The 18276-nt window shown below is 37.6% G+C and overlaps 1 protein-coding gene and 1 pseudogene across 1 annotated transcript; both read right to left on the bottom strand.

Annotated features, from left to right (window-relative positions):
- Nucleotides 1-2194: 2194 nt before the first annotated feature.
- LOC134374629 (olfactory receptor 51J1-like) lies at nucleotides 2195-3148 on the bottom strand. The gene has a single exon (XM_063092476.1). It carries the CDS (start codon nucleotides 3146-3148, stop codon nucleotides 2195-2197), a length of 954 nt encoding a protein of 317 aa, XP_062948546.1.
- Nucleotides 3149-14154: 11006 nt separating this feature from the next.
- LOC134374750 (olfactory receptor 51H1-like) lies at nucleotides 14155-15074 on the bottom strand (annotated as a pseudogene).
- Between the last annotated feature and the right edge of the window lie 3202 nt (nucleotides 15075-18276).

Genomic DNA, 18276 nt, shown 5'->3' with positions numbered 1-18276 from the left:
TTTTTTGTGGTTTTGACCATTGTCCTCTTGTGCTCAGCCCTTCAAGACTGCTGAAAGCTCTTCTCATTTTATTAGCTATCACTTTTGAATTGATAGATCCTTGAAAATAATGACTGGTGATTTTGTTCTGTTGAGGAAATAAAGGATCAAAACAGTTTCAAAACATCTAGATTTTAACTTAGAATAGTGAATATAAGGGATAAAAAGAGAGAACCAAAACTGATATTTTCTTAGTGAGTCATACTGGATTCTGCTTATTATTCAATTTCATAGACAACTAGAGATTTCCAGACTCTTTCACTGTTTGATTTTCTAGGATTTTGCCTGATCCTGACATTGTTTCTGAGCCTGGACTTTAGGACAATAGAGTGAAAAAGACTGGAAAGAATGGACCTGGAACAGGCATCATACATGAAGGAACTTATTTTCTAGTATGGGATAGAAAGGAATCCATTAAATTGGCCATGGTCTAACAAAGAGCTAAGGACAAACTATAACTGCATCGACATTTGGAGTCTCAAAGTTTTCTATGGAATTAAATATAGGAATAATCATATTTAAGAAGCCTAAGAATTCATCATGTAATTTCAGAGAGAAAATGGAATTGAGTTTCTAATATTCTCACTATACGTTCAGTCATTTGACAACCTGGTCCCATCGTCTCTTCTTATACCTCTCTAGCTGTGAGATGTCTTTCTCCAGACACTCTAAAGATGCCCCTCTTTTCTTCTAATCCCAGGGAATAATCATTCTCTCGCCTCTCTGACCATCTATAGGATAGTCTTTCCTCTGTGTTTATCTGCTTGATTTCCCTTAAGGATTCTAAGTCATTGTCCTCTGCAGAGCTCTGTCATCTGTCAGTGGGCTATGGATCTAGAGATGGCTATAGGCAATGGCAGATCCCCAGGTTAGACTTCACAGAAACAAGGTACATAGAAACCTGGAGGTCGAGTCACATAATTAACTTTTACAAGAACTCTTTGTCAGTTATTGGCATCTTTACAATGCAAAACGGGAGCAAACCATTTCAAATGTTTAAAACTCATGTTCAAAAGCTTTATTTGTGTGTGGTTATTTGTATATGGGATGTTATAATATCTATTAAAAATTGGTTCTCAACATTCCAGGAAGTATAAAGTACAACAGAGATTGGATATAGAGAGAGAAAAAAATATTTTTAAGTTCCATGAGTAAAAGTGACTTTGTCTCTTTGTCACTGCTTTATCCCTAGGGCCTGACTCATTGAGTATTCTCAGTAAGTTCTGACTGACGACTAACAGGATCGAGGAACTTCAGTTCTTGCTCAGTTGACATAGTTTAGGGGTTAGTTGTTCAAACTCTGTGGTCTGACACAGCTAGATTCCAGGTTTGAGCAAGATGTTTATTATATCTAAGTGCCAGTTTTTCATCTGAAAATTAATAATTATGTTAATCCTATTTCATAAGATTGTTATGGGGAGTGACAGACATAATAAATATAATGTGCCTGGCGTACATTTGCATCTCTAAAAATTTTAATTGCTCTCCCTGGAAATGTAAGTGTAAACTCTTTACAATATCTCAAATGTCTACATAGGAATATACAACCAGGTAGACAATATCAACATCTACAAAGAGGATGCTTGCCTCTTTCAAAGTTTATGCATTCTGGGTTGGAAAACTTCAGAATTTTGCATGATAAATAATATCTGTAATCTTCAGGACTCTTAGCTCAGGGCCTTGGTGAGGTTGGGTGAATGCCATGTCAGAGCCTGTACTGGAAGTGTTCTTTGAACTAGCTGGTGTGTTCTGCTACTGAGTTCAGAGACCAGTAACTCAGGAGAATGTAATACACTTCACTTCCTCACTCCCTAAAACAAAGGGCTCAATAGATTTCTCAGGACACCTTCCAACTCCCAATTGCCTCCTTCTTACGGGAAGTGTGATGTTTCGATATATAATTTTTTCTGCATTTCTGCAAGGTAATGACAAATCTCATGTCATGCAACATGTTTTAAAATAACATTAATCCTGTGCATTGTTTTGTCACATATAATCCACTCCAATCTGCACCCCCAGACTATGGAGAACCTCTTGTTAGATATCATGTTTTAAGATAACATTAATTGCATAGCAAGCAAGCTAGAACCGTCTGTAATTGTAGAAAATAAAGAAACAAACAAACAAAAATCTGCCTGTGTACTTTGGCTATTGGTTAAACTCTGGGTCTTTTCTCTGACAGCATTCGCACAATGCCACGACGGATCTCCTTGGCCTTAATACTATAGACAATGGGGTTAACAACAGGTGGGAGGAAGAGGTAAGCATTGGCCATCATGGCTTGCAGCAGAGGGAGCACATGGTATCCAAAGCGATGGACCATAGACAAGCCAATCATAGGCACATAATAAGCAAGCACAGCACAGACATGTGAACCACATGTGCTAAGAGACTTCCTTCTCCCTTCTCCAGTGGTGATCCCCAGTACAGTATGGAGTATGAGCCCATAGGAGACCAAAATGAGCAATGAATCTAACCCAAAAGTGAAGGTAACAATGAAAAGCCCATATATATTGTTGGTAGAAATGTCTCCACAAGGTAGATGTATGAGATTGGGGTGAAGACAATAGGAATGGGAGAGGGCATTATGGCCACAGAAGGGCAGATGCCGTAAGAGAATGGGCAATGGGACCATGAGCATAATGCTTTTTAACCCAATGATAGTTCCTGTGCCAAAGATGCGGGGCAGTGTCAGGATGGCTGTATAGCGCAGTGGGCTGTAGATGGCCACAAAGCGGTCCACAGACATGGCCAGCAACACGGCTGACTCCATAATGGAGAAAGAATGGATGAAAAACATCTGGAGGAGGCATGCTTCAAAACTAATCTCAGTAGTTCCAAAAAGGTATATGCCCAGCATCGTAGGCAAGGTAGACACAGAGACACTAACCTCAGCCAGTGCCAACATGGCAAGAAAGAGATACATGGGCTGATGCAAGGCAGTATCTGTTCTGATGATGTGAAGAATGGTACCATTCCCAAGGAAGATGATGATATACATCAGGCAGACGGGTATGGATATCCAGATGTGCTCAGCCTCCAGCCCTGGGATGCCAACCAAAATGAATGTGGTAGGTAAGAACCAGAAAGAGCTACTGGAATTCCTCATGCTGAAATATCATCCGACAGGATTGGTGCCACCTTAAAAATTAGAAACAAACTAGTGAGATGAAATTGTTATGAAGAAAGATCACTAGAAACTGAGGAAAGGGAAAGAGAAAATAAACTCACAGACTCATGTGGCCAAATATTTCAATTCCGAAAACTGACAAATGACCACTACTAGGAAATTTCCTGTATAAAGTGGGTTACAATCTCTATTATCAGAAGGTTCTAAACCGGTAGAAGATTATACTCCTAAATTGTAGTGCACCTTGGATCAGCAAAGGGAGAAATGACTGTCTCACTTTGGTGTAGAGATGTCTCACCCTAGAAAGCTGTTGTGGAGACAGTCATGTGTACGCAATCTCAGCATATGATATATGAACTAATTTTGAGAATAAATGAATGAGCAGATTTTACTGGTAGATATATATATGCAAGGCACAGAGCATGGTGTAAAAAAATACCTAAAAATACTCAATGAATGAGTATAATTACATGAATAATTCAGGTCCAAAGCAAGGGTGAGTTAGTGACAGTGGCCAGAACCTGGAACAAGTGACAGGAAAACTAAAAAGACGTGAAGCTTGGACCTATACTGGTTTAGCTATTCTGAGCTTTGAAAAGACTAGAAGAATCTAGAAAGATTATGTGCAAAGAACTGCATGACTAAGAAGGAGACAGGAACCTTTGGAGGATTTGTACCCAGACTTTAAGGTTTATGAAAATATTCTGTCATGATGATACCCATGATCTCTTGACTCACAGTTCTGAAAAACAACTTACCTGATCCATTGGAACTTTTCTTTCTGGTTCAGGCACACGCTGAATATACTGTGGCAGCAATACTGGGAATCTAAAAAGATCTTTAAAGAATGTTCTCCTAGGCAGAAGGTGGTGGCAGTGGAGGAGGGGAGAAAACCACCTGCCCAGATTGGGTATGTTTTGAGCTGAGCATTGTCTAGGCCAGCACAGTTATAACAATAAAATCCTGGACTGTCAGGTAGGAAGGACCTGAAGGTAGTTTTCAACACATTCACCCAAACACACATACACACACATACCTGCTTACCTATTTGCACATGCACAAACAAACTTCCCCCACTTGCTAAAAATCTGTTTGTATCTTCCCTTATGTGAACTCTCTAAGCAGCCACTCCTGAAATCTCTCAGCAACAGAGACCTCACCATTCCATGCTGGTTACTATTATTATTTATTTTTTGGTCTTAAAGATCTATAATCAGTCAGCACTCATCTATGTCAGGCACCATGCAGGGTTTAGGCAACAAAGAGTCCTGATCTTACTCAATAAACCTCTGCAACTCTAAACCACAGGTTACAAAGAATACATTTCCCACAAATATTTAAATAGAATCATCTCATAACCTGAAGTTTTCTCTCCAAGATAATTACAATTAGATTAAGTGCTACAAAGAAGAACTTCAGGCTACCATGAGAGGAACCTAGAGAGAAAATCCAATTTATTCTTAATAGTAAGGAAAAGCTTTCCTATGAACGTGAGAAATTAATAGAAATTTTCCATTTTGAATGGAGAAGTTGGGTATAGTGTAGTCAGAAATTAAAAAAAGAAAAAGAAAAAAAATATTATTATGGCAGTGGGTATACAAGACAGCAATTTGACAAACACTGAAATAAAACACGAAGATAATGAAAAATGTTAGTGTAGGATACTGAAATCATTGATTTTTAAATATTTTATTTCGTTAAAATATGGGATGGAAAAAATTTTTTAAAAAAAAGAAAGAAAGAAACGTAAAACAGTTAATTGCCTACCTAAATACAGGATCCCTGGGCACTTACTATGCTCTAATACAATTTAACTCATCAGACATTAGTTTAGGAAAAGCTCTGTGTTAGGGTTAGGTTGTGTTAAAACAGGGTAGAAAAATTCACAGAAAAAGTATGGACCTCAAGAAATGAGCACAGATGAGAGAACATCTTATGGCTGTGGGCCTTCAGGGGAATTTCTCTTCCCCATTTGTTGTGCCCTTTTCTATGTTCCTTCCTCACCTTCAAAAGCTCGGCGTATTCTTCTTGGTTCTTTACATGGACCTGCAGTTGGTCTGCCTGTGTGGACTGAGCTGTTTCTCCTGTGTGCTGCTTTACTGAACACTTGATCCTATTGCATCCCGTGTCTTGCCTGCCACACCACAAATGACCTGCTATTGGAAGGGACAAATCTTGACCCACACTTGAAACTAGGTTTTCTTTTCCCCTATATTCTGTGCCCCTCCATACTCTGTTTTTTTTTTTTTTTCAATCTTTCTTACATTTTTGCATCCTTGCATCCCCATCTCCCGAGTCTCTGCAGCCAGATAGGGGTCAGGTCTCCTTGAAAGAGATCATAAAATGCAATCATTCTTCTGATTTTAGGATTTGCTCATCAACAGCTTTTCAGGCTGGGAGGTGACAAAAGGGATCCTTTAGCCTATAGCCCAGTATAATAGGACACAAAAAACCAGCAAGAAGAAGTGAATGTGATGCAGTAATTACTACAGCCCTAGACAGAATTGCAGGTGAATCCTATGTGCAGTGTAACTTTAACTACTTTACCTTCATGCACATTCATTTTTTCTGTTTTTAAAAATAGAGATGTGAATACCTCCCCCACAGAGTGACTTTGAATATTTAATGTGAGCTTTTAGCAACCAGTGAATGTTAGTACTCTGCCCATTCTATATCCTCTCTCAGGCATTCTCAGTCATAGTCAACTAATCAACAACTTTCTATTAATCATGCTCCTCCCTTGTCGTTGCCTCACTGACACTCAGACCACATGTGGAAGCAGCTACAGGAGGCAGGGCTGGGAGTTCCTGGGTTTGAGCCCTCAGCGCAATGGACTGACCTTTGAGCACAGCGTGGGACTGGGGACGCTCACTTCAGAAAGACCCTGCCACCTTGACATTAGTATCTTCCTAGTCCTAAAGCTGAAAGGCTGATTCTCTCTTTTTAAGCCGATAAGAAGTTCAGAGGATGGAGTAATGAGGAGAGAGTTAGGTTCCCTTAGGAGCAATTACTCAAGTAATTATACTATCCTTTCTCAATATCCAGAGACCCTTAAGGGAAATAAGCAAGGATATTGAGTCAATACTTCTTTGAAATGAGTATAATAATAGCATTACCTAGTATGATAATTAAAGAATAAATCTATGCTAATTGCTTAGAAAGTATCTGGCTTATAAAAAGTGTGCTCTAAAGATTGGCTAATATAATTATTATCAGATAATTGAATCCTGGAGAAATAATCCATTTATTAACTGTGGTCATCATTTTTATGAATGCGTATTTATCAAGTAAGGAGCAGCACACAGAATTTTTGGTATCCAGAGAACATCAAGGGTGTTTAATATCAAAAGATGATAAAATCCAAGGGGTTAAGCTATTGTGAGAAAAATGTCCAGACTGAGCTGGAGTGAGGATAGAGGAAAGATCTATCAAAAAGTTATGATGAATAGGGCTTCCCAGCATATGGTGGCTAGCAGAAAGTGAGCATTTTAAGAACTCAACATTTAAATGCTGACCCAATTAGTTTTGATTGTTTGCCAATGGCTGATTCATTGGCTAATTGCTTGACTGACAAGAAGGGGAAAAATGATTTGTCTTGAAAATCCACTATAACCCATTTATAAGACTAAAACTGTTTTACAAATATTCTTTGTGTGCCATTGGATTGACAAGAGAGAAAGGGTCTTTGTATAATTGGTGAGAACATAATTTAAATGATAGTTCATGTGCTCTAGATTAGATCCAGATATACATCGAGTCAGGAGTGGGCTGAGAGATTTGGAGAAAATAAAAGGAGTAAGTAAGGCAAGACCTTAATAAGGTCAAATAAATCTACTGTGAATATGAAAATGAAGGAATTTAGGACATAAATATTTATGATCAGGAAAGAGGCTACTAGCAGCTAATAAAAGAAGAGACATGCTTCTGGATGATGATGAAGGAACAGGGCTGGCCAAAGTAGTACTGAAGTAAACTTCATTGGAATTAAAATAGATTTGAAGCTGTGATGTAAGATCATCAGACAAATGCCACGTACGGACACTGAACTGAATTTGGGATGTTGGTATATTTTCCCCTAGATATCGGTGCCTGTTTAAAACATTTAGCACATGGTAGTTCTATCTGTAGTTGTCTGAGAAACCTCTACACTGTTTTCTGTAATGGCTGTGCTAATTTACAGTCCCATCAACAGTGTAGAAGAGCTCACCTTTCCCCACTTCCTCACCAGCATTTGTTATTCTTGGTCTCTTTACTAATGGCCAATCTAACTGGGTGAGATGATATCTCAGTGTGGTTTTGATTTGCATTTCCCTGATGATTAGTGATGTTGAGCACTTTTTCATGTACCTGTTGGCCATCTGTATGTTTGCCTTTGACAAATGTCTATTCATTTCCTTTGCCCATTTTTTAATTGGACAATTCCTGGAGAAAATTATGTTAAGTGAAATAAGCCAGACACAGACAGAGAAATACTGCATGTCTTCACTCATAACTGGGTGCTAAGAAAGAAAGGAAAAAAGGTTGAAAGAGAGAAAGGAAGGAAGGGAGAAAAGAAAGAAAGAAAGAAAGAAAGAAAGAAAGAAAGAAAGAAAGAAAGAAAGAAAGAAAGAAAGAAAGAAAGAAAGAAAGAAAGAAAGAAAGAAAGAAAGAAAGGAAGAAAGGAAGGAAGAGAAAGAAAAGAAAGAAATAAAGAAAGAAAGAAAGAGAAAGAAAAGAAAGAAAGAAAGAGACAAACCACAATAATATGTTGAACCTTCAAAAGGAGAGAGCAAACCTAAGGATACTTGAGATGGGTAAGAGGAAGGGAGGGAGGTTGGGGAGTGATTGGTTGGGTAAGGGGCATAAACAATAATTACACATATTGACACTGATTTATAATAATGAATATGCTAATAAAAATAAAGCAAAATAGCACAAATATACACATAAAGGAAATTGTCATTTTTCATTGTAAACTGGAATTACGTTCTGGGAGACTTTGGGCAAATTTTCCTTTATCAGTTTTCAGTTCTATTAGGATTCATTATAAATTTAATGATCCCTTGATGATGATTTAATGATCTCTTGACAAATACTCATAGATGAAAATTAGAGTTTATGCTCATTAATTATCATTCTCAGGGGCACTGCACACCTTTCTCAGAAAGACACATTTCATATCATTGCAACTAACGGAACAGAAAATATTTGCAATATTTTCATGAGAAACCTGTGCTCACACATTAAAGTTTGTTCTTGGAGGACAGGGGAAGTTGTCCTTAAAACCTTGGTCAATAAGGTAAGGAAGCTACATGTTATCGCTGACAATAATCTCTGCACCAGAAGAATTACAAAGGGATTAGAAATACTCATCCCCTCCCCTTTAAATCAGATGTGCAGATGTGGGCCAAACTCTGTTCGTTGCAAAAAAATGAGTGTATAGACCAGCTTGAACATATGGGGGTAAACCAAATTTTCAAAAGCAGAGGGCTGGAAACAAAGAGATTTCATAATTTTGTTTAAATAATTTCATCATTTTGTTTGCATTAAGTCGAAAATGAAGAGTCAAGACCAAAAGAAAGAAACAAAGAAGACATACATTTATTTTTTTTAAGTCATTATACAATGCAGTTGATCTTTGTGGCCCTTTAACAATTCCTACCTTTTTCTGCTCCCTCTCTCCTTTTCCCACCCCCAGAAATATCAATTCTGTTCTCTTCTCTTAACAAATTCAAGGAATTATTGTGATAGTTGTGTCTTTTTTTTTTTCTCTCATTTATGCGTTTGTTCATTTATTTTTATTAGCCCCCTCATGTAAGTGAGATCATGCCATATTTCTCTTTCTGTGCCTGGCTTATTTCACTTATAATTTTTTTGAAGTTCATCCATGTTGCTGCAAATGTCGGTATTTCATTCTTTTTTATAGCAGAGTAGGATTCCATTGTGTAAATATACCACATTTTCCTTATCCACTTGTCTGATGATGGACATTTAGACTGGTTCCAACTCTTGGCTATTGTAAATAAAACTGAAATAAACATGAGATTACAGTTATCCCTTCTACATGATGTTTAGAACTCCCAGTGTGCAAACATTTCTACTTATTAAAAGTATAAATTACAAAATAGGTATGTACTAGGGAGAAAAGTCACACTTAATTCTCAGAAAATACTTACTGTAAGCCATCCTGATAATGACCTAGTAAGTAATTACCTAGTGAGTCTTTGTAGCAGAAAAAATGTCCCTGGTTCTCTCTTTAAGTATTATTAAAGATATGTCTCAGGATGAGAAAAAAGAGCAGGCATGCAATGCTCATTTACACCTGTTGACCTTTTGGATGATGAATAGAGAAGCTCAATTCTCTTTTTACCCATTACCACTTCTGAATCTAGTCGTGATTCAAAGTCAAAAACCAATCTTGGACATTTTACAATGACTAAATTAAAACAATTTTAATAATGAGATCGCTGTGGTCTGAATGTTTGTGTTCCCCACGCCCCTCAATTCACACGTTGAAACCAAGTCACCAGTGGTGATGGTTGCAGGAGGTGGGGCCTTCGGGAGATGATTAGGTCGTGAGGGCAGAACCCTCATTAATGGAATTAATGCCTTTATAAATGAAGCCCAGAGAGTGGCCTTGTTCCCTGGGCCTTGTGAGCACACAGCGAGAAGCACCATCTACGAAACAGAAAGCAGGACTTCACCAGACGCCAAATCTGCCAGCAACTTGATTCTGACTTCCCAGCTTCCAGACTCTAAGAAATAAATTTCTGTCCTTTATGGGCTACTCAGTTTATGGTATTTTGTCACAGCAACCCAAACAGACTACGACAGTTTAACCAACGTTAGAAGTCATTTCTTTTGTTTTGCCTACCATTGCAAAGTTATTTGTGAATCAATGCACATATTAAAACAACAAAAACTGTTCTCTGTATCTAACTTAAGTATGCTTAGTATGACAGTTTGCTTATCTCTTATTTTACAAGAGGAGAAAATTTTTAACATTATATAGAAACATTTCTTCCACAGTCGGAAATTAATTTTCCCTAAATCTCAATTTCCAAGTTGAGTGATAAAAAGCATTTTTAAAAATTTTGAATACAGATATATAAAGTGCCTAGTGCAATTTCAGGAAAACAGAAAGTTAAAAGCAAATTATATATTAAAATTTATTAGATAAAAATTAGAATCATGAAGTGACATGACTTTATCTGTAAGTGGCTTGTATTAAAAAACAATCATTTTGATTAGAAACAGAACCTGGATAAAGCTTGATGCAGCAAAAAATAATTAATATCCTTTTTGGTTATTAATTAATCTTCATTGACATTTTAGATTAACCAGATTTGTGGGGTAGAGCATATTTAAAGAAGAAAAAGATTGGTCTTAGAGTATTAGTTTCACATGTATATTGACCCAGAAAATCACATTATATGTATTGATATGTGTCACAAAGCCTCGTGAGGCCTTGGCGCACAACCTCTCCAGAGATACTTGATTTGTTTCTCAGGGATTTAATGTTAAGGATGTTGCTCCCTCCTCCTGAGAAAAACTCAGTTCAGTTTTCTATTTTATTCCACCTTCTCTTTTGCTTTAAAATCTTTTTTTCCCCTCTATGCAAAGGGGACTCTTTTCTCTAACTCCTACTCCATCCAACATACTTTGTAGCTTAGCAATGGCAACACAAAGCCATGCGATAGTCTGAATATTCCAAACAGGCATGAGTGCAGTTCTGATTGATACAGGAATCTATAATCCAAAGGCCTTCTCTAGTCTAACCTTTTTTGGGGGGGGAGGGAGGAAGGGGAGGGTCAATGGGCAAAAATGTTATTTCATTTCTCCTGAGTTTTGATGCTCTAGGTATTGAGGCTTATTGCCGATGGGGAAAGAGAAAAAGGCATTGATAATAGCAACCTGTACAAGTTCAGGCACTGTACATGCTGTACAAGGTAGTACAACTGGAAGAGAATGATCACTGACACTAAGAAGAAAAACAAAAGAAACGTGAAAAACCTCTGACATTTTACCACAGACTCAATGTCTAGCATCATGCAAAAAAAAAAAAAAAAAAAAAAAAAAAATCAGTGTGTAGGGACTGCAATGAGAGATGAGTCCAGCCATTAGGTAGAAGCAATAACAAACAGTCAATAACAGATGCTACTAAAGAACTAGATTTGGATACATCTGTAAAGGTAAAATCAAGTGCCTGCATCCCAAAGGCAATGCCTATTCAGTAATGCAGGGAAATGACGGGATGTTTGCACTGAAGAGTAGTTTGTCTACAAGTGGTCCACTGAAATGGCTATCAAAATAATAAAACTTCAAGGTGAATAGTACCTATTAAACACCTAGAAGGAAGGTATATTAACACTTATTTCAGTATGCTATACAGAAAGTTACCTGACACAGGTACTATGTTGTAAAAGAAACTTTATCTCATAGAATGGCAAAATATCCAGGATGTGACATGTGAATTTATATAGGGCATGGTCACTCCAGACGAAGTGAAGAAAGTTATGGTATACATCAGAAAGAAAGGTCTGGAGATCCAGCAGTATTCTCTTCCAACTCTGAGACTACATGAATTGTTCAGGTGAGATCTCCACAGATTTACTGGGGAAGGTCACTTTACACAGCAGGTGTATGAGTGAATATCTGATACAAATAAGAGGCGTGCAGTTATCATTGAGTTATGAGTCACTAATCAACACTACATCATGAGGGCAGAGGGTGTTCCCAGTAGGTTGTAGACTGTGGAAAAGAAAGACAGAAAAAGGTTTTGTTCTTATTCCTCTCAGAAGCTCCCTATTCTGTGCAGGAAAGAACATATATACATTATGAAATGCTAAACTGAATGTCAATGTGCCTGAGAAAGAGAGAAAAGAGCCACGGTATTAGCAGTCATCAGATTCCCACCCCTAAGAAGAGATACTAGCGGGTGGGGCCGAGGTGAAAGAAAGAGGATGATGACTAGGTAGAGTGAATGTGTTTACAAAAGAAAGAAATAAAATTATGAGCAACATGAAGATAGTTATTCGCACAAGATAAAGAAGCCACATGGATGAAAGCTTGTTAAAACAAAAATTTTTAAAAGCTCTATAAGAAAAAAGAAATCTATATTCAAATATTCAGTCTCAATTAATCTTCACCACATTTTGAACCCAATTATCACATCATTTAAGGCTGAAAAATTTTAACACATATGTATGTTAATTCATATATATTTTCATGACCCATTAGCCCCTGTATAATGTGTATAAAATACTTCACGGAGTTATAAGATTAGATAAAACATCATGTTGAAACTTCTGTAACTTTGATAGCAGCCTCACAGATCCTTTTGCTATTTTCAAACTTCTTTCCAAATGTACTCTTCTAAATCATATACAACACCTAAAACATTATCATAAATTTTTCAATATAAGGTTAAGATTAAAACATGCGTAGAGAGAGAGTAAGGAATATACACAGTATCATCAAATAGAGTTTCTGCTCACGATGGAAGAGGGCTGAAATAAACATACGGGTCAAGGAAATGTATGTGTACCTGTATTTATTCATTTGATAGTTTATTTATCCATTCATCAAATATTAATTGAGTAACTATTATGTTACAGGCACTGTAGAAGTCAGTGGACATATGCAGTGAACAAAATAGACACAGCCCATGCCTTACTGAACTTAAAATATACTTGGCTAGACAGACATAAAAAGTACACAGATAATTAGTTGATACAGTTGTAATATCAATAAGAAGCAAAAAGTACTGTTATAGGGCCGACCCCGTGGCACACTCGGGAGAGTGCGGCGCTGGGAGCGCAGCAGTGCTCCCGCCATGGGTTCGGATCCTATATAAGGATGGCCGGTGCACTCTACGGCCGGTCACAAAAAGACAAAAAAAAAAAAAAAAAAAAAAAAAGTACTGTTATAATGCACAATGGAATGGCGGTTGGGGAACTAAACTAGTCTTGATAGCCACCGAAGGCTAAGCTACTACAAGAGAAACAGTGACACTTGTAAATCCAGGCCCTTACAAATCTGAGGAAAACAAGAATCTGAAAAATTTGTCCATCTCTACTTATCCTGTTAACATTTGGTTTGTTATGTTGCATTGAATCAGCTTAGTACAACTTCTTCTGAAACCTCAAAGAGCCACTATTGTTATGAATTTAGTGTGCGCTTTTGCATACCTACACAAATTGACTTTTTATGTCTTAAATGTCTTTACAAAAAAGTTTATATTTACATATACATATATATATTTCAATAATTTGTTATTTCTTGCTTAAACCTTGAGCACCTTTTTTTTTTTTTTTTTTTGGCTGTCTGCTTATATTTATTTTATTTATTTATTTTTTAATTTTTTTAATTTTTTAAATTTTTCTATTTTTTTTTTTCATTTTTTTTTTAAATTTTATTTTGTCGATATACATTGTAGCTGATTATTGCTCCCCATCACCAAAACCTCCCTCCCTTCTCCCTCCCCCCCTCCCCCCCAACAATGTCCTTTCTGTTTGCTTGTTGTATCAACTTCAAATAATTGTGGTTGTTATATCTTGAGCACCTATTAATCTGGGTTTTTGTTTCTTTGTTTTTGATGACTGCAGAGTATTGTATAGTACAGATAAACCCTATTTCTTTTAACGATATGCTTATTAATGGCCAGTGCTTTTTTTTAAAATTCTATTTCAAATACTACTAAAGTGAAAATTCTTTCTCAAGTATCAGTGACCATTAGCAAACATCAAAGTATAAACATCTAGGGTAGTGCTAAGAATAGGAATTTCTGGGTTAAAGAACATGTGCACAAAAGGCTGTACTATATACTAACTCAGATTGCAGCCCATTTTGTATGAAAATGTGTGTCTTCCACACAGTCATTAGCATGCAGCATTTTCAAGCTTTCTAACTTTGACAAGGTGGTGAGCACTCTCTCCCTCCCTGGCCTGACTCTGGTGATGAAACTGATTGTCTTGAGGGACATTATTCCAACAGCCCTAACACCCTTAATATTTTCTCTGAAGAAGGAGTTGTACCAACTCCTCGCAAATCTTCTTGATCTTCACACTGTAGATGATGGGACTGAGAACAGGTGGCACCAGAAGATAGACACTGGCCAGGAGTTGGTGCTTCATCAAGCTCTGCACCAGAGCCACACTGATCATGGGTACGTAGTACACAGGGACTGCATAGGTATGTGATGCACATCTGTTGAGGGCCTTCTGCCGCCCCTCTCCAGAGATAATGCCCAGCACTGTGCGGAGGATTAGCACAAAAGAGGTGACAATTATCAGTGAGCCAGCCCTAAAGTGGAAGAGACGATGCAGAGCCCCAGAATGCTGTTGGGATGGGTGTCCTCACTTGGCAGCTGGATTAGAGCTGAGTGCAGGCAATAGGAGTGGGAGAGGGCATTGTGGCCACAGAAGGGCAGATGCTTCAGGAGAAAGGACAGTGGGAACATGAGCATCACACTCTTCAGTCCGAGAGCAGCACCAGTGCTGGCAATACGAGGCAAAGTCAGAATGGCAGTGTACTGCAGTGGGCTGTAGGTGGCCACAAAGCAGTCCACAAGACATGGTCAGCAGAACACCTAACTCCATGATGGAAAACAAATGTATGGAGCACATCTGCAAAAGGTAGTCGTCAAAGCTGATCTCACTGGCACCAAAAAGAAAGTTGCCCAGCACAGTGGGCTGAGTAGAGACAGAGACACTGAGCTCTGCCAAGGCCAGCGGAGCTAGGAACAGGTACATTGGCTGGTGCAGAGAGGTGTTTTTCTTGATCACAGCCAAGATCAGGCTATTGCCCATTAGGACCACAAGAAGGTGAAAGAGAATGGGAGGATGCACCAGGGATACAGTGCCTCTCAACCAGAGATATCACTTAGCAGAAAATATTTTGGAGTAAATTGACTGCTGTTGAACATTTTGCTGTGTCTGGAGCCTGAGAATTTGTTCTATGCAGGTGCCAGAGACAAAACCTGAGGTGAGACAAATAAAAGTTAACAGACTGTAGACTAAAAGGGGCCTACAAATGCCTCTGCCTAGAACTATCTACCAATGCTTTTCCCTCCTTTATTCCATGATCCAGTCAATTTGGTCTTCAACACAATATGAAAATGTGGAGTCATGTCTTGCAAATAGATGTTATTTCTAGAAAAGTATAATGTGGTAAAAAATCATATTATTCACAATTCAAACTAATTTCCATAGTGATTTTACTGTTTACTTCAGGTAAGAATTTAATATTTCCCATGTCTCTAGCAAAAGATGATATTTGGTAGTTTAAAGAAAACATATTTGGAAAGACACTGATATAAATAAATCTGTAACCTATCAGACATTCTATAAATTTTTGTTACAGCATGTTGCATTTTCAGTGATGGATGAGCATAGGAATTTAGAGCAAAATTACTTCAGTGTTTGTGTAAAATTGAAAGACTCTAAATGTCCCTTTCTGCCACTCTAAGCAGCATCACAGACCGCTCTCTTTGGGGGACATAATTATCAGGCTTTACCTGGATAAAACATTCCTAAAATGGGCTCAGTTATCCATGTTCATTTCATAACTTCCTGGATAATCACTTTGATTTTTATACATGGGAAAGGAAAAAGTTGTAGAAGAAAAGTCTATGTTACAAAGGTTAATGGAAATAAGTATTTTTCCCACTGGAATTCCTGTTAATGGGATGAAGTATTCCACCTATTAAAAAATTCCTCTCCCCTTGCCAATCCACAAATAGCAGCATGGTTAGTCAATGTTTACTGTGCGTTTGAATACGGTGGCTAAGAGTATGGACCCTTCAGATTATGTTCCTAAAACTGCGGACATAATTACAAAAACTTTAGTCCATGATACTAGTTTAATCCATAATGACAGAAGTGTGGATGCCTCCCAAAACCCTGTCTCAGAAGGTAACCTGCATCTCTTTGCAATATCCAGGAGAAATACATCTGTCAAGGAGAGAGAAAGAGACCACTGTGTACCAAGATGTATCTGTGAGGAAGCCTCCACAGTTTAGGATGGGAGGCCAATCAAAATCTCATATCAGGAAAAAAATAGAAAGGGAAAGAAAAATCTCCCTCATCACATAAAAAATAAAAATAAAAATAAAAATAAACAGATCTGACTCCCTGCTGAAAATAAATTTAAAAAACATGATATAAGGGGAAATATATTGGAGATGAGGAAGCTGGAGGTACGGAACAGTGGGATAGAGTTGCATATGAAGACGTGATTTTAAACCCCTGATTTCTACTTACTAATGGGCTAAATCGTAGAGCTTGACCTTTTAAGTCTGTAAAAGGGTGATAATTATATCTATAATAAAAATTAAGTGGAGTAAATATAATAGTATGCACAAAAGAACTTTATAAACTATGCATAATTACCTGCTATAGGAAAGTAATATTGGCCATTGTGTAAGGTACTAGGTCTTCAGGGTAGAACCACGACTTCTGTGGAATCATATCTACAAAATGGCTGTGCTGTGCTTCAGAGTATCTAGGAACCCAGGAGCGATTCTACGAAGGGACTTCTGCAAGTACTCAGCTATATCCAGAACTTGCCTTGAACTTTGAACTGGGCCAAATCTCAGAAACCATTGTGTCCCGAACGTTGTTAAATTTAGCCAACTAACACTTCTGCAGCCAGCTGCAGGTGGACTCATACACTGGACTATGCCCTAACCAATCATAATTCTTGACAATCAACTCATGAAATCTTCCCTTCTTTCCCCACAAAAGCTTCTTGCTATGCCTCAGGCCTCAGAAAACACTCTAGGTTGCTCCTGATACTGTGTCTCCTGAATTACATTTCCTAAGACCCCAATTAAACACCTTATGTTTGATGTTCTGCAGTTTGGTTTTATTACAGATTGGTCGACACTTCTCACTGACAGATAAACTTTAGTGATGGCATAGGGGTTTCTTGACTCAGTACCACTCTGATACTCTGGGTTTTGTTTTGTTTCTAATCAGTTTTAGGTATATACTCCTTTTAACTCAACCCTCCCATATCTTAATTCAGCATATTAGTAGTTCAATTGATTTACTTCCTGTTTATAGTGCTTAATTATCTTGATATATTACCAGTAATTTCCTTTGATTGTTTAGGGTACACTACTTATTTTATTTAGGTACTTATTTATTGCTTTCAGATTTCATGTGTTGAATTTTTGGACTTCAAAGCAGCAAAGGTCTGCCTCTCAGAGTTGAGATGTAAAATGTTATAGTAATGGTCTGTTGGCTGCTTGCTTATCTCCTGCATCCGCATGCATCAGGATACAGGTCTGTTTCAGTCTCTACTCCACATATACAGCATAGGACCTGGAGCAGGGTAAATATCTGCAAAATTTTTGTTGTATAACAGAAAATTTGACCCAGAGTACCTAAAGGATAAGATGTCTGATGGAAATCACTGTTATGTATATGTCTTACATATCGGGCCTTTGGATGTCTTTACTAGGAAGGTTTTAGTGTAGCTCTTGTTATTTTGTTTATTCTTCAGCTTTTGTGCTGCCTCCACTACCTGCTTCCCTAAATGTGAAAGATTCAGAGTCACTCATTTTTCAATAAATATTTTGCCAAAATGTGATTGCTCTTGATATTTTTAACAGATCAATGATGATGCTTTTAATAAATATTAAGTGGATAAAAGTCACTCTTTACCTCGCTGTGACATTTGTTTTTCTAAAAGTAAAATGCAGCAACAGTCATCTCTCAAATGGCAAATTTATCAGATCATCAAAGATGAAATGTGGTCTTGAAGTGTGGGCACTTGGCAGGTGAGTCTTGATGGAAGGCAGATATAGTAGAGCCCAGGACATGATAGCTGTGGGCTAGAAGAGAATGAGTGATGATGTTAGCTTGCACTGAACATGAGGAAACAACCCAATCTTTATTTCTAGGGGAATTACATATTATTACTCTCCAGGTGGAATTATCATCTTTGGTAATGAGGAAACAAGGGATTCATCTTCTCAAAAATCATCAGGAGCACCTGAGACTAGGAGAACCTGGCAACTAAAGCAGGGATGAGTCATTCACTTCTTATGTTCAGGACTGTTCACTTTATGTACTTCCTGATATCACAAAGTGTAGAAATTCAATGTCCAAAAGAAAGTAAAT

This window comes from Cynocephalus volans, chromosome 4, assembly GCF_027409185.1.
Source record: "Cynocephalus volans isolate mCynVol1 chromosome 4, mCynVol1.pri, whole genome shotgun sequence".
Classification (NCBI taxonomy): Eukaryota; Metazoa; Chordata; class Mammalia; order Dermoptera; family Cynocephalidae; genus Cynocephalus; species Cynocephalus volans.
This window is presented reverse-complemented; position numbering and strand designations above follow the sequence as displayed.

What these genes read in the sequence shown, in the direction of transcription:
- LOC134374629 (XM_063092476.1), bottom strand. Translation starts at nt 3,148, where the DNA reads ATGAGGAATTCCAGTAGCTCTTTCTGGTTCTTACCTACCACATTCATT.